We start from the raw sequence: 24,508 nt of genomic DNA, 5'->3' as shown, positions 1-24,508 counted from the left end.
TTGTGTATATACATAGGCGGTGCTTGAAATTGTAACCCGCTTTTTAACAATTTACGGTATAACTTGCCACAAAATATTTTCAAAACATCACCGAGATATTTTTATAAATCTCGTAAAAATATTTATTATCATTATCAAATAATTAAAAGAATTTTTAAAATCACTTTCATATTTTCAAGAATTCATTTTCCCAAAAATCTATTTTTTTAAGAAAATTATAAATATTTCTAAAACAACACAACAATTAGTAACAAACATGCACACAGGCATAAATCACATCCAAATAAACAATTAAATCATATAACAAGTAATTCACATATTTAACATGACATTTAATTTGAACAAACAATAAAATTTTGATACCCCTGATGTCCCGAAAAATAATTTGAACTGATACGTAAAAATTGTCAAACTAGAGTAACATATTAAATTTTATTCTGAATTTTCTGAAAAAAATCAGGAATAAAAATAATAAAATAATTTTTGAAAATCCAGGTCATCACATTATGTATAAATAAATTTGTATTATATATATATATATATATATTAATATTTAATTTTATTCTAGAGATATATTTATATTAAAATAATATATATTCTTTAATTAAATTCGATTTTTATACAACTAATAAACATATTATTACATTTATATTTCTCAAAATTAATAAATTTTTAATTTATGATAACTGAACATGTTAAATTTTCCATATATCAACATTTTTGAAGATAGTTTAAAATTAGAATAATTATTATATATTAATATTTAATATACTATATTATAATTTATACTCATATATGTAAGTTATACTCCCTCTGTCCCCCTCATTTGTTTACAGTTTTTTCACACTGCTCGACACGCATTTTAATGCGCATATAAAACATAGTTCTATAGCTTATTTTAAAATTTTTTTTTTTTGTATAAAAATTTAAACATCAAATTTTTATACAGAAGAAAAAAAAGTTCAAAATAATTTACCGAACTACGTTTTAGGAGAGCATTAGAATGCGTGCCGAGCTCCCGTCCCTCAATGTAAACAAATGAGGGGGACGGAGGGAGTAATATAGTACTGACTTACTTTTATAATTGAGAGGCAGGATACATTTCAATGGTGGCTGCAACGAGAAGAAAGTAGTGAATAAACAATGTACATGTCCCGAAGTAGAAATGCAGTGTCAAGTGAAGGCACGCGTCAGTGATCTATTCGCTATAACAGCAGCCAACAAAAAAAAGCAATACTGATTGACCATGATTTGTTTCTGCAGCTCTGCAACTACACCAAGTCACCAACTGCTCTTAGTCTTCTTAGTATACACAACAAAACAGACACACAAAAGCCTATGTCAACCATGTCCTTTTAATACATATTCAGATTTTCATATTGAGCAGGTACATAGTATATATCCTGGCATGTCATATACAGAAGCTGATGTGAATACCAGCTGATATAACCAACATTTTGACAGGAAGCATTTAAGTATATTACTTGTGCATCTCTAACATTAGTATTTTTATCTTATGTATTGAGTTGTTTTCGAGGCTAAACCAGACTGAAGCCCCGGTCTAAATTATTTATAAATACTGAATTCTGAATGTTTGTGATCTGAGTAGGTAGGGATCGACAAGTATGGGGAGAGGGAAAATAGTGATAAAGAAGATTGATGATTCGACGAGCAGGCAAGTAACGTTTTCCAAGAGACGAAAGGGTTTGTTAAAGAAGGCCAAAGAGCTGTCCATTCTCTGTGATGCTGATGTTGGTGTCATCATCTTTTCCAACACCAGCAAGCTTTATGATTTCTCTAGCACCAGGTTCTCTAATTTTTCTATATATTCTTTTTATAGATAGCCGCGATTTAATTTTAAATATATTTTATTTGGTAGTTGGATCTATATATGTTGAGTTACATGACAATCTTTTTCTTGTTTCATGGTTGTTGTTGTCCATCACAAATCACAATGATAGATTTACGCATACCTGGTGAGTCTTTAATGTGTACAACGCAAAAACGACAATTATAATGGCTACAAGAGCGTATTGTTTAGAGAATGAATAAGGAATTCATTATAAACTGAATAAATAAACAAACATGGAAACATTGCAATTAAAGCTACAGCTACTGTGCCCTGCGCCCCCTGAGCAGCTGAGCTGAACAAGTTTCTACAGCAAAATATCGTTTCTTTCCTAAATACCTATTCACAAATGGTTGTTCTAATTTCCAATTCAATGAATTCATCTATTCTCATTGACGGTGATGCTACATTTAGTAGTCTTTTTGTTGGTCTTCAATCTTTCACTCTATCCTTCTTAGTCCGGGAGTGCCTGGCTGCCTGCTCAAGTTCCATTTCCAGACCATCACTACTCCTTCACTGTGTAAAAGTGCTTGTTCGAGTTGAATTGCCAGATCATCATCACTGACAGCGACTGTCTTCTCCCTGATCTTGGCAAATGCCTAGAACTTTCGCCCATTCATTGTTTATGTTTCCTGGCTGTTGTAGAAGGTTTTCATTCTCTAAATGTTCTCAATGTCCTTCACAAGGACACTGTTGGCCGTATTGTGTGTTTTAATAAAACAGTTCATTCAGATTATATGTACATAGTTCAATTAATAATTAATGACTATCAGGGGATTAGGAAATACTAAAAATTATAAGCTGAACATAATATTAACATTTAAAAATTATGATATGTTTCAGTTTAACAATTCTAAAATCACCCTGAACACATGATTGCAAAGTACTGAAAAATGTTTAAGTATAGATACTTACCACAAACGCTAATCAGAAGGAGTTAAATTAGGTGAGTTGTCTTCTATTTCATTTGTAGGACAGACTGTGAGTTGCCATAGATAATATGCGATGAATTGAAATAACGCCTCATACAAGTTGTTTAGAAATATAACAGTACAAATCTACTTAATTGTACCTCTCTTCTGAATTCTAGTCATCAGTTTGTAGTCTGATGAAACTCTTAGCGGACATTGACAGATGGAGGAGATGCATGTTCTAATTACCAACACCAACAGATGTCTAATGTTCTGTCTAAGTAAACATGAAAAATTGTTGTTAAGAGTTCATTTATCTCTTTTATAAACTTGCATTGAGAGAGAACTGAAGGACGATGCTGATAACGTATAAAGCTACTTCCTGCAGCATGAAGTTGGTGATCGATAAGTACAATAAAGCAAAGGCTGAACATTACCAGTCAGATAACCAAGTCACTGAGGCCAAGGTACTTCAGTTACCTATTCTTTCGACACCCATTCCTCTTCTATTTAAGAACTCTGAACATCATCTATGTTTTTACATACTACTTTTAACTATATTTTGCATATATATAATGTAAATCATCATTTTAGTCACCAAATATCAAAAAAAGAAAAGAGAAACCTTGGTTTTTCATCTGTTACAATTCATCACATAGCTTTTTCAAAAAAAAAACTATTTTCATCTTTATTAAGCCATGAGATCATTTATAGCTATCCTACACTATCTATTAGAGATCATAAACTGGCAAATAGCATTTTCTTGAATCCCAAGTCCAATAACCGTTCATGTCAATTCCACAATACCCGGTTGTATAACTGATTAGTGATCACATATTGAAATGGAAAAAGATAATTTCAATTTCTTCTTTTCAATTTTCAGTTAACTTTCAAATTACTTTTGTGACCATCTAAGCAATCCTGTATTAACAGTATCAAGATCAAGTCAGTCTATATACTGATGCACGACAGAGAAGGACGAATTAACTAGACCCCTTCAGATTAAATATGGATCTCATACACAATGTAATACACATCTAAGCATAAATCTGTGATAGATGAAGTTTCACTATCATAAAGCCGCCTTGATTAATATCGTGTGACTTGATTCTGATACTTCAACTTATAGTTATGGGAAAGGGAGACAACAGTGCTAAGACGACAAGTACAGGACTTGCAAGGGAGTCACAGGTATGACAAGTTTTTCCCCTGTTGTAAACTGTGTTACCATGTATTTTAACAGTTAAGTTACTACATCTCCTTAACCCCGAGGGTGTAATGAAGGATACACACCCGTCAATGGAAGTCCTTGGTTGGGATTGAAGAGTTGGTCTGTAGAATAATATGATTCTGTCGTTAAGAATATAATTAGCCTTAGTGTCAAAATATAATATTTGGGAATACTGAAATTTCCCTAGTAGATGATATGATGTGCAAATTATATCATTTGTGACAAGTTGCCACCTCTCTTAGAACTGTAAAAGTGTTAAGGTGGGCTTAATATGCATCTCATGTATTATATGTTTAACATTTACAAATTGACAATTGAAATTAACAAAGACCACACTTTTAATTGTTGTCAAGCATAGTTTCTGAGGAAAAATATGGGGACTTTGCATACTGTTTTTTCCCCAAATACTCTCCTCTAATATTCATGATTTCTTCTTTACAATATAATGTCATATCTCACTGCTTAACCCTTAACAGTTAACACAGACTGAAGTCGCAGAATATAGTGCGAAATATGTGCCTTTAAAATGCAACTGAACATACTAGAATTTTAATCCCACACTTCCCAAATAGGTCAATGTGGGTAAACCAGACACAAAATAAGCTAGACCTATCAACTTGCCTCTACGTCTAATGAACTATGTGTCAATGATATGTAAAAATAGGATCAGAGAAAGTGATGATACTACCTTTGTGATGTGAATATGCATCTGGACCTTATCGATACCCGATCACAACACAAATTGAAGTCTTTAGACGTTGCAGAAATATACCTATACCGCTGTGTCCTTACCTAAAGGCATCACAGTTCTAATAGAGCCCTACTCCTATGATCTCAAGGCTCTATCAGTAACTTGCTATCATATTGATCACAAATTTGATTACCTCCAAGTCTCCTACTTATATTCCCCCACCCCTTACCAAACTGTGGAAGGAAAATTACACTAACAACAAGACCTTACTCTGCCTTGTCCACTGGTCTTAGATTGTTAAGAGTCTCGTCTTTATGTTGCATGGCTGTTACCATTCAGAAATAAGATTGTTATCCATTTAGAAGTTTACTTGTACTAAGACTAGATACTTGTTACTCAATATAGTACTTTAAGACTAATTTGTACTTAGAATTCTACATACATACTTAGAAAGAGATCAGAGATGGTATTAAATTTATCCAATCGTAAAATAAGTAATTTGACAACTACTTGCTTCAGAGCAAACTTGAAGCTTTATGCTTTAGTTGAGGCTTTTTTATTTTTTCTTTCTAATTCTGATCCCTCGCCCTGTAGTTAATCTGAGTCCACTCGCCTTCTGTCTGAAAACTTTACTCCAGGACCCTAGTCCACAACTAGACCATTGATCCATCTGACCACCTCCAAAATTTTCCAGATTAACATTCAGCCAATTGCATAACCTAAACAAATAATCAGTACTAATAATAAAAGTCCCTTCTATTTTTGAGCTGTCTCGGCCAGACCAAAGTCAATTCTCATATTCAAACCGAACATCAACAAGCCATTGCAATGCTAAACACTCCAGATCACCACCCATAACTGTTTTCAAGACTGATTATCATCATATCTTGTTTGTTGCTGCATCATCGTCTCCCTCGAGTCAAATTCTAACATTTTATCCTTTTCATTCCCTACAACATCATTAATCCTACTTGTTGAGATATTACAGACAACTGATGGGTGAGGAGCTTTCTGGTTTGAACACTAAAGATTTGCAAAACTTGGAGACTCAGCTTGAAATGAGCCTTCATTGTGTCCGCATGAGGAAGGTTCTGAACTAGCACACATATTTGGTGCTCATTTATCATCTTATACAGATTATACAATGTGCACTAACATAATCTTTATAATGTAGGATCAAATTTTTACGGATGAAATAGACGAACTCAATGTTAAGGTTATTACTAATAACTTGCAATCTCTATAATCCTTTCAATATTGGTACCAAAATGTTCATTCAAAATTTCATATAGCTAAATTCAGTGGTTATAATTGCAGGTAGATCAGATGCATCAAGAAAACATCAACTTAAATAAGAAGGTAAACCATTAAGAAGGTTAGATTATATATGAAAGCATTTGCATAACTACTATACATACTATAGACAGATGAAGCAAAGGTTTGAAGTGGCTTCTATAGATCATGAGCCCCTTTTATTGCTGTTGTAATATAGCATAAGATCCATTTGGGGCCTTCTTATTTGGTGTCAGAGCTCATGTTTGGCGGATATAACATAAGATCCATTTGGTGCCTTCCTCTAATACCTTAAGGTTTAGATGGACTGATTTTCAACAATGACCAAATATATTTAGCGTTGATATTCTAATATTTCAGCTTAATCCTGAACTAGAACCATTTTGCATCACAGGTCAACGATAAAAAAGATGCAGATGGAACAAACAGAAATGGTGAAAGTTCCAAAAATCAAATTGATGCGCATGCACATATTCGTCTCCAGCTCTGCCAGCCACAATAATGCTACTCTGAACTGCTCAAACTATAAAATCAGCTTACCTTTCTATCCGCTACATTTTACTATACCAATATAAACTAGTTAGCATCTTAATGTCACGTTTGTTTGCAAACTTTAGAAAGTAGAATAATGCTGCATTCAATGGCTGCCAATGTATAAACCAGGAAAGATATCACTGTGATATCCAAGACTTGGTAGATGAACAAGACCTCGTTTTTAACTAAATAATGAGATTGATGCTGACAAAGTAAATTCGACAAATCATTAAAATGTTTTAAAACTATAGTAGTAACAAAGAATACAAGCAAGTTTCAAAATATTATTAGTAGTAGTTTCTGAGATTGTTTGTCATAGCAAGTTGGCAGGGGAGAAATTACTCATATCACATAATCTACAGTAGCATTGCAAGAAAATTACAAATATCATTGAGAAAAAGGCATCTAAAGAGCACAAGTAACTCTCTAATTTGAGATATATATAGCATCTCTGGCAATATAAACCGTTGAGAAAATTAGTGAAGAGGGAATTTATTAGGTGAACGAATGAGTAAAAGTTTGGATATAAATTCTGTCAACGTTTAAAAAGATACTGAAATATTGTTGATTTTATTCGAAAATTGGTGACCGATGGTGCATATATAGAGAAAAAACATTGCTAGCCCATATATTAAGGCGGCGTTTGTTTCAATTTTGTTGTCTCCTAAGGTGCATAGAGCAAAAACATTGCTAGCCCATATATTAAGGGGGCGTTTTAATTTTGTTCTTTCCTGTACTTTCCATTACCCATTATCATTCTCATCCGCCATTCAATTGATTGAGTGCGAGTGTATATAATATATTGCAAAATTCAATTTATTAAGGGCGAGTGTATATGAAAATATAATATATCTCCTAAATATCTCCTAAATTCCATATCTCCTAAATTCCAAAATATAATATATTGCAAATTCAATTTATTAAGGGTGAGTGTATATGAAAATGAGAGATACAGGATTGAGAAATATTATCGAAACAATGTAACATCAATCAAATAAGGACGAAATTTCTATTTTGCATCGCTGTACAAGCTGTAATAGAATTCTGAGAGGTAACTTGCTAAGACTATTTGTATAAACAAAGCACAATATGACCATAGTTTTTCTCACTAGCCCGGTTGTAGGGGTATCTAATTGCCCAAGTGCAACTTATGTTTTGCATATTGTGATTCGGCCCATCCAAGTCCAACGGTTTATATTAACATTTTAAAATTTAACACTATTTGATCATGGTGAAACTGATCCTGCAATTCCACATTAATTAATTTATTTAATAATATTTCAGTCATTTCCGATTCTCTCTCTCTATATATATATATATGAGAGTGCAGCTGTCCCTTTGCTAAGCATACTTGCTTAATGTTCTGATTTTAATGGTACTATGACTTCTGGTGAGAGACCAGAAAAAATATAATAAAATTGAAGCGTTAGGAGAGAAGTAATATTTCTTTCTTGCTAGATTAATCTATTTATCATCATTTGATTAATATTACACTTGAAATTCTTATAAGATTCATGTAATTTGCATTAGGATTGTATATAATTTTGTTGCTTAATTAATTTGTAAATTTTGTATATATGCAAGTGAGATGAAATCATGTTTACATCCGCATTTTGCAGTTAGGTTAATTTGTTCAATTAATCAATAAACAGGACAGACTCAACTACTGTACAGGCCTGACTACCTGAGATTTGACGAGTGAAAAATTCTTTTCAAATCTCAATTTGAAATAAGATTTAGAACAATAATGGAGTTAAACGTAATGTTTTTATGCTACGCTCTGACAATTTTAGCATTCAGTTGAGTATATGTAAAACATTGTTTTATGTTATACCATCTATTATTTGATCTTAAACTTAAACAAGATTTAGAACGATGATGAAAGAAAGCAGATCATTGCATGAAGGTGAACTACAAATTGTAGATGAAGAAATTCAAAAGAATAATAAATTAAACCCTCAAGAATTTCCCCTTGCATGCAAATACATTGATTCCAGACTCAACAAGGGTCACTCTCCATGTTATTGCCTTAACGACAGGACAAAATGAAGCATCTCTCTAGGCTGTGTCTCTATATGTAGCTCCTGATTTTTATGTACGTCCAACACCAGAATCAGTGGGTGAAAACGCTGCTCCTGCTGACTCTTGATCACGTTACCTTTTACACTGTTTCTGTCTTTCTAGCCTAGCTACCTCGTCGTCTTCTAAATTACTATAATTTGATTAAATTGTACAGCTGCATTATAAAGCTTGGACATGTTATGTTAATTTTATTAGTTAATAAAATAAAATAAATATATTTTGTATCTTACAATTATTGGTTAAGTTCCAATTGAGTACACAAAAATATTAAGTATTGAAATACGGGTCAAAAATAATTTTTTTATTATCCATATATGTATGATTTATCATTCATAAGTTGTTAATTAATTAATAATATCTTTAAACTTTAACTAGTATTAGTATTGAACTGTTGTTTGCATAACATAGTGTGCTTATGTTAATCTACTATTAATATGGAATGTGGTTTGATTACGGCTTCTAATTATTCTTTCCGGCAACAGATATCCCATATAAATATGTGAGCAAGACCTAGTCCAGGCAAAGCTAGCAGTACGTCACGAGTGCTTTCAGTACAGAAATAATATAATAAATGTTTTTAAATTTTTATCAAGTGTAAATCATCTTTTGCAAACTCAATGATTTGCGCTAAGCTAGTGCATGCACAAGATCAATCAATTGATCGATGTGAAAAGTTGGTGTCACTGCAAAAGTGTGAATATATGTCTGGTGATCGGCTGATTGCACATATAAATAGTAATCCTTGGATTCTTCATAACTTCTTATTCTAATCCTGTAGGTACAGAGGGAGTATTGTTTTGCACAACTTTTTAGGGTGTCCAAGATGTTTTCTTCTTGACTAATTTGGTTGCAGATGATTTTGCTTTCTTATTGATAATTGAAATTGATGTCATCTTGAAGTTTAAATTATCGATGCATACTAGTAACAAATATATTATCGATGTATACTAGTAATAAATGTATGGATTATATAATTTCTGAACTTCTAAAATTTTTTGGGCTCGACACGGTCGACCTGAATGCCCTCCTTCTAGATCGAGCCTGCATATAAATCGTTTCATAAAGATAGTTATAAAAAATGCATTATACGAAAGAGATTTGCAAGTTATAATAAAGTTTGAGTCGTAATTGACTTGACGACAAATATTCATCGTAGCCTAAGTCCAAATTGTTAATGAAATCTTTTGAATTTTGACAACTAAACGGGCCTTGTACCTTTCAATTGTTCCATCTATAGACGTTTAATAAGGAAACTCATTTGCCATCAACAATATTTATTTCATTAATTATTTAATTTAACGTAATTGTCCATGTTCCATTACATATTCATCAGTGCATTAATTTCATCACTCATAGCACGGAGTCCCTAATATTATAAGATTAATGTGTTTTCATTGTATCATTATGTGATATTTTCTACCATTATATTTATAGGCATCTACAGGTTTCATAAAATTATGACATTAGACGTGCAAGTTACAAAATATGATTTAGAGAATATATCACAGGGGTGTTTGGCGGGGCTTAAAGTTCGATTTCTAGGTTTATAAATTAGAAGCACTTCTTCATACCGATTGTGTAAAAAGTCAATAAGCACATGAAAGATGAAAGAATTTAAGAATGCTAGATTTTGTTTCACGACTTTTACTTCTTTCACAAACACTTTAATCACTTATAAGTCTTAATTTATTTCTAAATTTTACTTCACTTTTTTAACTTTAAACAATAAGTACTTATTTTAAACTCATCCAAATAGCCTCATAATCATCGTAATTGTAACTTTCAGCTGCATTGAGTGATTTCTGTGATATGATTTTGTAAAGAACAAAGAACATGTGATATTTTTTTTGAGACATACTTCAAAATTCTATCTTGCATCGAGGACGGGGCCTTAGAACAAGTTTAATGCAATGTTATAAGTGGTGCCATTTCTATAATTTGAAATCAAATGCTAAAAATCTGAACTCCGATGGGGTTCTATATTTGGATGCAAATATGCATATATGCATCTTTGGTTCTAATTTTGAAACCAAGGATGTATTTATGCATCCATGCCACATCATCAACTAACTATAATTGGTATGTATAATGGTGAATTTTAAATAAAGTTTAGGAGAGAGGGACTAAAGTTACTTAAATTTGAAATTATTTGGATGCAAAATGCATCTAGCATTGGAGTTGAAGTTCTATTTTAACAATAAAAAACACTTTTTAGTGTTAAATTATAACAATAACTATAATTATTTTGCATCTTGCATTGGACTTGCTCTTAACCAATGAACAGTGAGGCAGAGGGACTCACCAAATATAACAAGAGCCGTCCCTCTATCCTTCATTAACGGATTAACGGTATGTATATTTCGACTATATTTTGAGATGTATATAAAGTATTGTCACATAATTTTTTCAAATTTCTGCTTTTAATATAACAATTTAAATATTAAATTTGTATTTAAAAGAAAAATAAAAAATTATGAAACTATACTTCATAATAATATAAAAATATGTGTTGGACGTTATGTCCTCAAAATAAAGAATTGAGGGGGCCATGAAGAATACCGCACCATATCATTTTAACCCACCACTGAAATTTAATTTCTTCTTCTTTTTTCTTTTTTTTGTATGGACCACTGAAATTTATTTTCTTTCTACAAATGTACACACTTAAAAAGATATTGCATAAACTTCTCTCTTACTTTCTTTTGTGTTCGAATATTTTATAGTCATCTCCAAATTTATTATGTCTGTTATGTTCTTCTTCATTCGTTCTGCTTAGGAATGTATTTCTAATTTCTATAAGAAACTAAATCCAATATTAAAGCTTGACCTGCATTTCAAAACAAATACAATAAAGTTCATAATTAGAAATAAGTTTAGAAGAGGGTATTACTCAAAAAAAAAAAAAGTTTAGAAGAGGGTATGAGATGAGAGAGTTGATAAATCACAAACAACCGACAAACATGGGCAACCCAACGTACAAAACTCAGTTGTTGATGGATTTATGTAATAAACAATAATATTATACAGAGGACAGGATTGTGTTACATCGAGTGAGTGGTATTGGGAGCTAGCTATATTGTGGGCGAGACAGAGAGAGAGAGATGGAGAGAGAGATGTGGAAGCTAAATGCCGAGCCGCTGTTTTGAAAGTGATGAGTGTGTGCATGGTTTTGAGTGGTGTCGTTGTCTCCCAGACTTGTGTAGGACGTTTAAGATTTATCCAACATTATAATCTTATCATCATTGGTGTACATACTCTTCTCAACCTGTATTGTGGCCTTGTGGGGAGTATATCTCAACATCAATTTATCCAATTCTACTGTTTATTAGACTAGTGTTTATAGATACTACTGTATTAAACTTGACATCTTGGTTCACACCCCAAAAAACAACATGAATTATTGTGATCTTATTACTTCTTTTATTTCTTAATGAAGTCGACTAATTAGATTTCGTAAAGCTAGATTCGGAAAATATCAGCGATTCACGGAGATCTGACCACAAATAAACACTTTAGTCATGTTTCAATCACTTTGGAGAAAACATCGTTATGGGTTGTGAAGATGGGCAGTCGGCAGAACTCTTTTAATGATGGGATCATGTATTTAAGTTACAATATTATGATTATAATTTTTTGATAAATATAAAATTAATTATGATTGGTAACTCCTAATTCTGGTCTAATAATTACACCTGAGTATTTATATTTTTTTGTGACCGTTTAGGGTTTAAACAAGACGATAAAACCATAAATAGTAAAATTAACAATAATTTTTAACGGAAAAACAAGTTGGAGTAACAAAATACAAGATTTATAAAATATGGATTACAAACTGTCACAAAATATAGTATAAATACTCATATATGTCTGGGTATAAATCATGTTTGATTAATGCAATATACCTTATTAAAAATGAATATTTCTTTGAGTCAAAGGATTAAAAATGCTGAAGAAATTATGAATGGTACCATTATGTAATTGGTTTTTCTAAATGGTACTATTTCGTGTTTTTAACTTATAAGTGGTACCACTCAGTTTATTATCTGTTAACGATATTACAATTTCGTCCATTAAAACGTTAAAAACATTAGTTGACTGTATTTATCTTGTATTTTCTCTTTAAAAAACACATGAAATACAACTGATATTGATATTTTTTTTCTTTGTGTTCTTTGTTGAGTTTAGGGTTACTCCTCCTTTCGATTGTCAGTCACCACCACCACCATCACCAGTGATTTCAACTCAGCCTTCATGCTCTTCTGTCGCTACCGACTCCGACGAAATCGTCGCAACGACAACACCCATTCTTTACAAAACCAACCCCTCACCCTTACTCGACCTCTCCTATTTCACTTTCCCGACCCATTTCCGGCCACCACCCCGACCGCCAGATCAAACCCAACCACCACCAAATCACTATCGCACGCACAAGATACAAACATAGTCATACCAACTCACTTAATACATGTATATAAATCAACCCACCCGAATCAAGCTTCTGGATCAGTTGAATTAAGCGCTCAAAACCTAATCCCTTTTTTCGCTCCGTAACCCACCACCTCCGTTGTACATATAAACTGAATATCTCTTTTGTTTTTTATTTTATTCTCATCCAGCTATACACACACATGGACACAAAGAAAGAATACAGATATCAAATGTATTTTATGTGTTTTTTAAAGGAAAAAATGAAATAAATATGGTCAACTAACGTTTTTAGCGTTTTAATGGACGGAATAGTAATATCGTTAGCGGCTCATAAACTGAGTGATACCACCTGTAAGTCAAAAACACGAAATGGTACCATTTAGAGAAGTCAATTACACAATGGTATCATTCATAATTTCCCAAAATGCAATATACATGATTGAAAACAAAAATTTCTTATTGAAATTAAATTTTTTATTATGCGTAATATTTAAAAAAATGAATATGTAATTTGAATAGAGAGAATTAATTATAGTTTATTAAAATGTAATCAAGAAAAACAAGACATTAAATTTATCAAATATTAGATTTTTGAAGGATATGTAGTATAATTAATGATTTGATGAGAATGACAGTAAAATCATATTTCTCTCCTGAGGGTGTGTTTGTAAAATAGGATCTCGTACTTAACACAGAATTTGTACAAACTTAAAACTAAAAATTCCAAATTATTGCCAAGTCAGGCCGCGAGCTCAACTAGACCTGCCCTAATAATCTACCTAATGGGATACATTTGTAAATTATAAAATTCCAAACTAAGCTAAAATCTAAACTATAACAGACGAAAAAATTAAAATAAAATAAATATAATAACCTTGTAAAACCACCGGCTTCTCTACTGTATTAGTACGTGGTAATTAGCTTAATCAAATCTGCAACTATCATGTACTGCATGTCAGCTTAATCCTCCTTAATTAATTCATTAGTACATTAATTAATCAACTAGATTCTCATAGCATGTGAATGGAGACATTTCTAGGGTTAGACGTTGTTACATCCTCCTCTTTAGGCGTAGAGACAACTAGTTTGCGATATTTTAAAACAACTTGCACTTTCCAATTCTTCTGAAATATTCCATGTTTAGTGATTATCGGTTATAAAACAGAAGAGGTAACAGACCAATATTTAATTATTGCATGTAGCGTTACACGTATAGACATGCAACTAATTAATTTACATTGAATATAACAATGCGGTTAGATGGAATATTTATAGGCTTGTTAGCCAATATTTATAGGCTTGTTACCTAGCCAATAAGAGTACACAGAAAGACCTGAGACGCTAACTTATTGGGCCTGTCCGGAAACCATGGTTTTTTTTTTTTTTTTACCTTTTGTGTAAAATAGTAGAAGCACTTTTAAGAAACTGAGGGGCCGTTTGGACAAGCTTAAAAAAATGACTTCTTGTTTAAACTACAGAAGTGAGATGTAAATAAACGAATAAAGTATTTGGAAAAGAAGCAGAAGCTATGAGAGAGAAGTTAGGATTCTCAGCTTCGCTTCTTAAAAGTGCTTCTGCTTCTTTACACAAACGGGTCAAGAAAAGCAGAAGTCAGAAGCAGAAGTTGATTCTGATAAACAAACAGGGCCTGAGAATGCTAGCTTCTCTCACACATTTCTGCTTCTTTTCCGAACACTTTATTAACTTATTTATTTCTCACTTCTACTCCACTCCACTTCCTCACTTTAAGTGAGAAATCATTTTTTTTAAATTTGGCCAAACGGCCCCAGCACATCGATCGATTACTAGACCATATTGCTAGGTAGAGTAGCATATAGCTAGAATGTTTTAAACAAATTTGCCGCTTGAGATTCACGAGTATGAATCATGAATCATGATGATGGAGATCACCGTTGTTAACAGTAATATGAGATTTACACCGTTGTTAACATTAATATGAGATTTACTTTGTCAGAAATAAAAATGCCATATGAGATTTAATTCATACGAAGAGGGGTGATGGTAAGATACTCTTCCTTCATCCCCGGATTTTTATTCTGACACGAATTTTAATATTTACGTGATTGATTTTCAGTAGTGGTGTAAACAGCGAAAATTCGATTTAATTGGTGAAGTTGTGAAATAAAAATTAATCGAAAATTAATCGAGTTGATTGATAATTAATCAAATTGATGGGGATTAATCAAGAGTCTAATCAATTCGACGAGTTACAGAATTAATCACTGATTTTTAGGACAAAATTTTCCGGTCATAATATAAATATAGCTACAGTCTCATAACATGACGGCTGGAATAAATAGGCTAGGCCTTTTTTCAATTTATTTCCCAGATGATTATTATTTAGCACATGTATAAAACTGAATTTATTTTCCATAATTACCTTTTATTCAATTACAAGAGTTACGTATTTGGATCATATATTTCCTGGCGAGCATGCAAGTCTATAGAAGAGGTTAAACGAATACAGAGAACCTGACACGGTCTATGTAGCTAAACGCCATCCTTTACGTTTCAGACAGAAATGCAAGTCAAAGTTATCAGACTCTTACGATTATATATTGTGTCTGTTTGATATGCCAGATTTCGATGAAAAAGACATGAAGTTACCTAGACATCAACCGCAGATGTAGAAAGACATGTTCATTTATACAGTAGGAGTATATGTTATATTAAAGAGGATCATGTTCAAAAAGTACAAATCATTTTAGTAAACAATTCTGCAAACATTAACGCGTATTTAGAATTTATTTGTCTTGTTAGAATGCATATCTGGTAAATTTATCTTCTCTTGTTACTGCAATTTGAAGTAACGTGCATATATGCTAGAGATTTCAAAAAAGAAAATTTAAATTTTTTCTCAAACTTGATATATTTTGATTATTACACTCACATCGATAATAATGTAATCCTCTATATAAAATCATCCGATTAATCTTTGATTTGTCGGTCACGTCATTTAGAACAGACATCGAGGGAAATACTTGTATATATTGATAAATATATCAAAATTTGTTAATCAAATTTTATATCTAATGTGATATCGAGTCCTAACAGGTGATCAACCTTAACTAAAAAAATGAGTGACATTAAAAATAAAATGTGTAAAAAATAACTTAAATATTTCATAGATAAAACTCTTATGTCCAATTGAGCCAGAAGATTAAAAGATTAAGAATTAAAATATTACTCTCTCACAATGAACTCCCTTCACACATACACTACTATATATATGAGGCAGTTAGCCCACTTGCTGCATCTCAATATAATCTTGGTCCCTACTTGTGTAAGTAAGCATCCAAGTCCAACTCAAAGTGAAAGAGAGAAGAAAAAGCAAGAGTGTTTGTGTGAGTTATGTTGGAGATGGAATATAATGGTCATGATTTCTTGGAAGAGTTGTTAACTTTCAGAAGTGAGCCTTGGGAATCAATAACCAATCTCATTCCAACCCAACCTCATGAGTTCTACAATTTTACTAATGCCTATTGCAATGTTCCTACTTTACCTGAAACCCCTTTATCCAACATTCCTCAGACTTATTGTTTTGAGGACTTACCTGCATTACCATTTGATCAGTATCAACCAAGTTTCAACTTTTCCAGTTATTTTGGGGAGTTTTGTGTGCCTTTTGGAGATGATCAGGCTATATCAGCTCCTGAGCACACTGATTCTTCTAACAACATGCTTGATACACCTGATCCGTTCTTGCCTTGTCAAGAAGAGTATTCGGTTATCGAGGATTTTGAAGTGCAGGCAGCTGCTGAGGCTTGCAAGATGGAGCCTTTTCAGTCCCCTGAAGTCCCTGGTTTTAACATGGGTGCTGGCATGGAAAAAAGGAGCAAGGTCAAGAAATTGGATGGACAGCCTTCCAAGAATCTCATGGCTGAAAGACGGCGAAGAAAGCGGCTTAATGACAGGCTTTCCATGCTTAGATCTGTTGTTCCTAAGATCAGCAAGGTACCCTTTTTGTGTCTGTTTTTCAAGAATTTAATTACATAAATATCTGCTAAACCTTCTCCATTTTTACTTAAAATTATGACAGATGGATAGGACATCAATCCTTGGAGACACAATAGATTACATGAAGGAGCTTCTTGAAAGAATTAATAAAATGCAAGAAGGGAATGAAAGTGACTCAAATGACCATCATCACCCAAGCTTAACAAGCCTATTTAAAGATGTAAAGCCTAATGAGGTTCTTGTCAGAAACTCACCAAAGGTATGTACTATGTAGTATGTTCTGTTTACTGATACTTATTGCACTAATCATTTTACTCATAACTCACACTTGAGCATCTTGATTTATGATTAGTTTAATGTGGAGAGAAATGACATGGATACTAGAATCGAAATGTGCTGTGCTACTAAGCCAGGGTTGTTGCTCTCAACTGTGAGTACACTAGAAGCATTAGGCCTTGAGATTCAACACTGTGTTATTAGCTGCTTCAATGAGTTTGGAATGACTGCTTCTTGCTCAGAGGTACTATAAGTTTGATTAAGCTTTAAATTACTTTATTAAACTCAATTTTCAATCACTAATCACAGTTTGCTGGATTTTCTTCTCAAGTACTTAATTTTAATTTTCTTAATGATAGGAAATGGAGCAAAGAGGAAGCATGAGTTCAGAAGAGATAAAGCAAGCATTATTTAAGAATGCTGGATACGGTGGAAGGTGCTTGTAGAACATAACAAGGATTTCGTAACCAGTGCACAAGTCTCCTCGTTATTTTGGCATCACCCTGGATTAGGTCCGGACCTTATAATATTTTTGGGTCACGAGATGAGATAAGATGAGAGAGAAATAAAAGGGAATTCCAGCCAAGTGGTGAAATTTCAAAAAATGGAATTATTACTGTCTTGCTTTTTCTGGAAAATCAGTATCTACAGGATAAGGGCAGTAAAAGTGAGACTGCCATGGTCTTCTAAATTCTTGTCATGGAAAAAGGCTCAACTTTTTCCAAGTAAGAAATCATTTGTATGCTTCGTAAAATTTGTAATGATTTGTTCTAATGGGATGTCATCCATTGATTATTCATCGCTTTTTACTTTACAGCATAAGTGTTTCATCACTGCCTTCACCACATTTTTACATGTAAACTAGGCGAAGAATGTAGAGGGCATTGCTTTGTTTGTATATGAAACAATAAAGTGTAACCTATTTGGAATGTTAGTATATTTTTTTATTATGCATAATAGAAATATTTCCCGAGTAAATGGATTCGAGAGTTCAGAGAAGTCTTTTAGAAAAAGAATTGTTCCGACTTATTTTGAGGCATAATTAAACTGCAACTCGTAACTAAAACTGTTTTGACAAAATATTTTTTCCGACTTATTTCAAACAAAATCAATCTCATTTTACATTTATAATTTTATAAAGTAAATTGTTGTTGTACATAAAACTCGATTTTACACTAGTCAGATATGAATAAATTTTTTAATTTCATCACTGACAGTGACACATTTAGACGAGTCGCAAATTATGCACTATGCATTGTTATCCTTTATTTGTAAAGAGGTTGTATACGAAAAAGAAAGGTTGTATATACGTTATCATCTCTTATCATCTCTTATTAGTAATAAAGAGGTTGTATGTGTTTGCAGTGGCAATGGTCAATGCACTAATTAAAATTACTCAAGTCCTCAGCTCCACTGCCCCTTGCTGCAGCAAATAAGGACATACAAGTGGATTACCAAACCTCAAACAGATGTATGTTTTCTAGAGTAACCTGATGTTTGCAACCATCAGTGACTGTCTCTCAGGCACAGAGCTGTTTTTCCTCAAGGTGGTAAAATCAGGGAAGAAAATAGAAATTCAAACAAAGATAGGCTACTAACCATGTTTTGATTGATCAAACCTGTTTACCTAGCATTAGCAATGAATATAATGTGGTTTACCTGTTTAAGCACATCATCTCCTCTTATATTGTCTTCCTGGCAACAAGGTGGAAGCCAATACAAGCAACAAGGTTTTAGAATAACGAGTATATTAACTACAACAAGTGACAATGTTGTGGAAACTGCCCCCTGAGAAGCGCATCTGTTCATTCATTACATTGGACAACATCACTCAGGGAAGAAAACCAAGTTCAATCTGTTAATTACACCGACCGTATAGGCATTATGAAAAACACAGGAGAGTTGAACAGTATAGACTTAGCAGCATTTAAATAAATGGCGAGCCAATGAAGGCTTCAATTTTGTGTATATATCCGGATGAAGATTCACAACGGCTCAAATAATGACAGCAAGATTAGAAACTTCCTCTCTTATTCGGACTCCAAAACGTGATGATCAGTGTCGCTATATATAAACTACATAAATGTAAGGGAGCTTACTTCTGGTTCTGCTCCACCTTAGCTCGGACCTTTTGTTCCAGAACAGATATTTCAGCTTCCAGACTAAACATCCTGTTAAGGGCATGCATATTCTCTAGTGTCTCTGTTAAAGTTCGGCTGTCACTGCCATCACATCTCAGATGCTGCATGGGACCATGGAGAAGCTTGTTTACTATACCCCGGCTGAGATCATCAGCTGCTTTTTTTGTTTTCTTTGTAACGTCATCGCCCATTCTTGACAGACATTTATCCAGCTCTGCGAGTCTGATTCTTTCGGCGTAGGCTCGTAACTTCTTTATGGTTGGAACAGTTTCAAGTGAATCCCTCCAGGCTGCAAATTGCTTCGATTCCTCAGCTATTATGGTCTGAGCTTCCTTTGCTTTTCTAAGTCGATCCTCCTTATTTGCTGACACAACCTCCTTAAGGTCATCCACATTGTAAACTCGTGCAGTTTCTAGCTCCTTAATGCAGGAGCCAACATTTCTAGGAACAGAAATGTCAACAAAAAGTCTCACAGATCCAACATCTGAACCAACAGGTGGAAGATCTGCTACATGCTCTTTGAGAAATAATGGTGTTTCCGAAGCAGTGCTGGTAAAGATGACATCTGCCTCTGCAGCAGCGGCTAGCATATCTGTAAGGGGTTTGTAGATTATCTCAATACCATGCAGCTCTTCACGAATAGCAGTTACTCTCTCCTCACTTCTGTTCACGACCACCATTTTTGTGCATCCTTTGGCTGCCAAGTGTTTAATTACAAGCTTTCCCATCTTTCCTGCCCCTATTAATAACATTCTAGCAGTACTATGGGAGGTTTTAGGTAGCTTCATCAATGCCAGTTCCACAGCAGCTGAACTGACTGAAACTGCCCCTGATGCAATATTTAGCTCACTTCTAACCCTCTTCCCGACAGTAATTGCATGCTTAAACAACCCACTGATGTTCCTCCCAAAGCCTACAACTCCTTGCCCAACTTTGACAACTTGTTTGACCTGCGCAAGAATTTGACCTTCTCCTAGCACCAGTGAATCAAGCCCTGCTGATACTTCAAAGATGTGTTGGGTAGCATCATTGTTATACAGCAAAAATCGATGCTCACAAAGGTCAGAAGCTGGTACCCCACTTGTCTGCCAAGATACGACCAAAAAAAAGTGTTGAGGTGGTTGTACTTGAAAAAGAGAAGTATTTAAATAGATAATGCTAATGGTGCGTGACAAGATTATACAGAGATAGAGATCCTGAAGTCAGGACAGATGCAGATCATATTTTGCTGAGCATCACTGGAGACAAATATGTGGCCGCGAAACATAAAATGAAAATAGGTGCAGAGAACGGTAATTAGTATGATAGTACATGAAGTATTTTTACAGGCTGCAGCATTCACATCTAACAGAGTAGAAAAAAAAGAAAGGCTTAAGGTGGAAAAGGATTACAACTTACAAGAGTAGGTATAATATAACAGAGAAAGCCGTACCTTTGACATCCACTCGGTCACTTCTTTGACGCCACGGTGCTGAGACAAAGCTACAACATATATCTCCATCCTGTTGCAGGTACTAAGAACAGCAGCCTCTTCAATATGATTCAAGCTACATAGCTCACTAATAGCTCGGGGCCATTCAGCTTCAGGAATAGCGAGTTTCTCACGCATTTCAACAGGTGTTGTGTGAATACTGAGCCCAATGACTACAATGCTGCTTCTCTCCTTTGTATACCCTATACCATAAGATAAAAAGCTTCAGACACACTCTGGAAATTTTTTGAATTAAAATGTGTGTGTCTAATAAAAGGTATAACTGTTTAGGAGGGCGAGGCAGATCCAAATTTGAAATAAATAATAAAGAAAGCTATTAATGTTGAGTAAAGAGAATAGAGATATAGAACGATAAGTTTTCCATAAAGGGGAAGAAACACAGTTTTGAATGACAAAAAGTCGTGATTTAAGGAAACTTGAGAATACTACAGTGAGATCATTTGACGCACACAAAAAATTGCCCGTGGAAAAACATAAGAAATCAACTTAATCAGGTGAACCTTCAACCTTAGCAAAACAAATAATTAGAATTATACTTTAAATATCACAAGTACGAAGCATATATTATATGTTATCATAAATTTCACTTCTATTAAAGCTGCAATATTTACATTACTAAAATTCCAAATAGCAAGGCTCCCTTATAAACAAGGGAAGAAGGAGCTCGAAATAAAAAATACTTGTATATAACTCTTTATAAGAAAGGTACTGATTTCCATGTTAAACTAAAACACAATATAAAATAGCCTACGGTTTCATCGGGATAAATAAAGATTTCTGTTCTCAGTTTTCCAAAATGAAAAGAAAGAAATAATAACCTCACTATTCAATTTGATAAACAGCAAAATCAAACAATTAGTAATTAGAACTTTCATCATCAACATAATGTATAATTGTATATACATCGGTACAAGTTATGTAATACTAAGGCTCAGCAGTCACCACTATAAATTTGTTAAACTTTAGTTAAATGTGTTTAAACAATACATGTTTTGTATGTTTCTTGAACGGAACGGTGAAGCCAGATGGATCATTGCCATACAATAGAAGTGATATGTTCCATATTCTAAACTTCACTTGTATATTTGTGTGTCCAATTTTAGTGTTTTCACAATGTTTTTCAAGTTATTTTGGTTGTCATTTGATATCCAAACCCTGTTTAGAAATACTGGCAACTTTAACTTGTAATAAGTAAAAAACTGAATTCAGAATAAGTACACTCAAAGAAAGGCATAGAAAGAAAAATCATCAAACATATCGAATACCACCAATTCATCAACTGATCATCACATTCATAGATACGAGAGAGAGAGAGAGAGAGAGAGGGGGGGGGGGGGGGGGGAGGGAGAGCTAGAGAGAGAGAGAGATTACTGTCAGCAGCAGAGGATTTGAGCTGTTGGAGAGCGGAGAGACTTGAAGAAGAAGGAGTCTTAGTAGAATTGTCAACGATAACATTGTCATTAGTTGTCTGAAGCTGCTGCTGTTCGCACCTAAGACTCGTGGAGTTTCTTGGGAAGACAGCTTTTCTGGGCTTACAAAACACCACCCCGTTGTGGGAAGCATTCCCCAGAAAAATATTCTCCAACTTGGGCCCTGCAAAAGCACTTGGAACTGCCATTGCCCCCTTCCTTAAAACTCCTCTATGATATGAATCTCTCCCAAAAGAATTTCAGACAGGAGAGAGAGGTGTAAATATTGTACAAACGGGATGTGGCTTATTAGTAGGGGTGAGCAAAACCGAACCGGAACCGAAAAACCGAACCGAACCGTGTAGGTTCGGTTCGGTTCGGTCCTAATTTTCTGAAAATTCGGTCCATTCGGTCTGGACCGAATAGACCGAAATAAAGTTCGGTCCGGTTCGGTCCGTAAAAAAATATTTCGGTCCGGACCGAATAGACCGAACATTCCAAAATATATATAATTTATATTTATATTTATATTACATATATCTTATATGTTATAATTATAATATCTAATTTGTAAATTTAATTATATCTACCTTTAATGAATTGGGGGTGATTAATTAATATGAAATTTTTTATAATAAATCATGAATTTTAATTTTATTTATAATATAATTTTTTATTTTTAAAATAATATCGGTCCTTTTGGTCCGGACCGGACCGAACCGGATTATTTCGGTTCGGTCCGGTTCGGTCCACTATAAAACTTCGGTCCGGTCCGGTCCCAAAAAAATTCAAAGTTCGGTTCTCGGTCCATTCGGTTCGGTCCGGTTTTGGACCGAACCGACCGAATGCTCAGCCCTACTTATTAGCTATTGCTCCTTTTATTTACCACTCCCACAAAATATCAAAATTATTATATTAGTTTCATATTAAATAGTTTAATATCACCAAAACTTAACAGATTTAATAAATATGTTTTCTTTCATAAAGCATATTCTATGGGGCTCTGATTGGCGTGTGGTACACACATTTTATCCATACACCTTCCTATTTTAGCTTTAGTGTGTACAATTAAATGTATATTACAAATTTATTATATTTATAATAATAACTCTATACAAGTTAGATAAAGAATGGTATTAAATGACGAATGATTAATTATCAATATTTAACCTTAAAATTGCTATAGTTGCCACATGAATTATAGTCGAGAGAAATAACCATCTCTCTTGCATAAATTTTAAATAAATAAGAAGAAGATTAAAATCACTCGAGCATCGGTACAATTTTGACTAGTGATAAAAAATGGGGTGGGTGTATATGATACTTTGTCTTGGCAGTTTACCATCCACTGAATCACATGCCACTATGCAAGTCATCTCTCTTTTTTCTCTTGTTTTCTTATCAAACAACTTTTTGAGAAAGACAACTACGAGCATGATGAATGGTATCTGCTAAATAACCGATTAAATTAATAATTGTATAGAAATTATTGAATCTTTAAAATGGTGTGCTCGGTAGAATTAGTTACAATAATTGATTATATTTTAAACATACATGTTATTGTTTCAACTTGACAAATAGAAATATACTTGAATATATAGATGGCATGATTGTAAAGACATAAGTTTCTTGATATAACAAGTAAATTATATCAAGCCTTTACAGGATATATGATTAAAGTATCATATTTACCCCTAAGAATGGAAAGAGATAAGGTGAGAAGAGGAGATATGTGAAGGGTTGCAAGCTTGTGATGGAGATTGCTTTCTAGGATTTCAAGGTCTTTTTCTGCCACAAACCCCTTGTAGCAGACGTGGAAATGAGATGTACTCACTTTTAACACAGATGGACCCTGCATCTCTACTTGCATGGCTACCAATTTTCGCGGCTTACGTGTCAATGTGTCTGGCCCGTGCCTTTTCTTTGCGTTTACTGACAAATTTACAACCTCAAGGTAAACGTCAATACTAAAATTAGGCTCTGCTAAACAGTGGCCGGTAAGAATCACAAGATAAAATATTTTGTGAGAAGTTGATGAAGAAACTTTAGCAAAACCACGGGCCTCATGTGCTGAAGAAGATAAGGGTACATGTTTCGCCCAAACTACACAAAATTTAAGAAGAAACAATACCTTAATCATCTACATTCCCAGATAGGGAAATACGTCCATTATACAGCACTCTATGGAGGATA

The 24,508-nt window shown here is 33.6% G+C and overlaps 3 protein-coding genes across 5 annotated transcripts; 2 read left to right on the top strand and 1 right to left on the bottom strand.

The window, feature by feature from the left end:
- The first annotated feature begins 1,229 nt into the window (after positions 1–1,229).
- Positions 1,230–6,744, top strand: LOC108211366 (MADS-box transcription factor 23). 3 transcript variants are annotated; one of them, XM_017382947.2, is made up of 8 exons: positions 1,230–1,475; positions 1,610–1,807; positions 3,149–3,227; positions 3,890–3,951; positions 5,671–5,770; positions 5,857–5,898; positions 6,000–6,041; positions 6,370–6,744. In XM_017382947.2, exons 2-8 carry the CDS (start codon positions 1,626–1,628, stop codon positions 6,475–6,477), a joined length of 615 nt encoding a protein of 204 aa, XP_017238436.1. In that variant the 5' UTR covers positions 1,230–1,475; positions 1,610–1,625; the 3' UTR covers positions 6,478–6,744. The 3 variants fall into 3 exon arrangements, with proteins under 3 accessions (XP_017238436.1, XP_063947018.1, XP_017238437.1); XM_064090948.1 differs by having other exon boundaries at positions 6,000–6,057; positions 6,370–6,567; XM_017382948.2 differs by having other exon boundaries at positions 1,249–1,387; positions 6,370–6,680.
- Positions 6,745–16,294: 9,550 nt separating this feature from the next.
- Positions 16,295–18,070, top strand: LOC108211301 (transcription factor bHLH93). Its single transcript, XM_017382860.2, has 4 exons — positions 16,295–16,994; positions 17,080–17,256; positions 17,350–17,517; positions 17,633–18,070. Exons 1-4 carry the CDS (start codon positions 16,392–16,394, stop codon positions 17,717–17,719), a joined length of 1,035 nt encoding a protein of 344 aa, XP_017238349.1. The 5' UTR covers positions 16,295–16,391; the 3' UTR covers positions 17,720–18,070.
- A 973-nt stretch (positions 18,071–19,043) lies between these two features.
- On the bottom strand, positions 19,044–22,603 carry LOC108215322 (glutamyl-tRNA reductase 1, chloroplastic). The gene is made up of 3 exons (XM_017387772.2): positions 22,278–22,603; positions 20,847–21,088; positions 19,044–20,499 (listed from the first exon to the last, which is right to left on the bottom strand). The coding sequence occupies exons 1-3, from the start codon at positions 22,522–22,524 to the stop codon at positions 19,369–19,371; spliced, it is 1,620 nt and encodes a 539-aa protein (XP_017243261.1). The 5' UTR covers positions 22,525–22,603; the 3' UTR covers positions 19,044–19,368.
- Between the last annotated feature and the right edge of the window lie 1,905 nt (positions 22,604–24,508).

This window comes from Daucus carota, chromosome 3 (genome assembly GCF_001625215.2).
Source record: "Daucus carota subsp. sativus chromosome 3, DH1 v3.0, whole genome shotgun sequence".
Lineage (NCBI taxonomy): Eukaryota > Viridiplantae > Streptophyta > Magnoliopsida > Apiales > Apiaceae > Daucus > Daucus carota.
This window is presented reverse-complemented; position numbering and strand designations above follow the sequence as displayed.

What these genes read in the sequence shown, in the direction of transcription:
- LOC108211366 (XM_017382947.2), top strand. Translation starts at nt 1,626, where the DNA reads ATGGGGAGAGGGAAAATAGTGATAAAGAAGATTGATGATTCGACGAGC. An exon ending in ACCAAGTCACTGAGGCCAAG is followed by an intron (nt 3,228 to 3,889) that starts GTACTTCAGTTA and finishes TTCAACTTATAG; the next exon opens with TTATGGGAAAGGGAGACAAC. An exon ending in ACATCAACTTAAATAAGAAG is followed by an intron (nt 6,042 to 6,369) that starts GTAAACCATTAA and finishes TTTGCATCACAG; the next exon opens with GTCAACGATAAAAAAGATGC.
- LOC108211301 (XM_017382860.2), top strand. Translation starts at nt 16,392, where the DNA reads ATGTTGGAGATGGAATATAATGGTCATGATTTCTTGGAAGAGTTGTTA. An exon ending in TTGTTCCTAAGATCAGCAAG is followed by an intron (nt 16,995 to 17,079) that starts GTACCCTTTTTG and finishes AAATTATGACAG; the next exon opens with ATGGATAGGACATCAATCCT. An exon ending in TTGTCAGAAACTCACCAAAG is followed by an intron (nt 17,257 to 17,349) that starts GTATGTACTATG and finishes ATTTATGATTAG; the next exon opens with TTTAATGTGGAGAGAAATGA.
- LOC108215322 (XM_017387772.2), bottom strand. Translation starts at nt 22,524, where the DNA reads ATGGCAGTTCCAAGTGCTTTTGCAGGGCCCAAGTTGGAGAATATTTTT. An exon ending in CAAATCCTCTGCTGCTGACA is followed by an intron (nt 21,089 to 22,277) that starts GTAATCTCTCTC and finishes CTTATGGTATAG; the next exon opens with GGTATACAAAGGAGAGAAGC. An exon ending in TGACCGAGTGGATGTCAAAG is followed by an intron (nt 20,500 to 20,846) that starts GTACGGCTTTCT and finishes GTATCTTGGCAG; the next exon opens with ACAAGTGGGGTACCAGCTTC.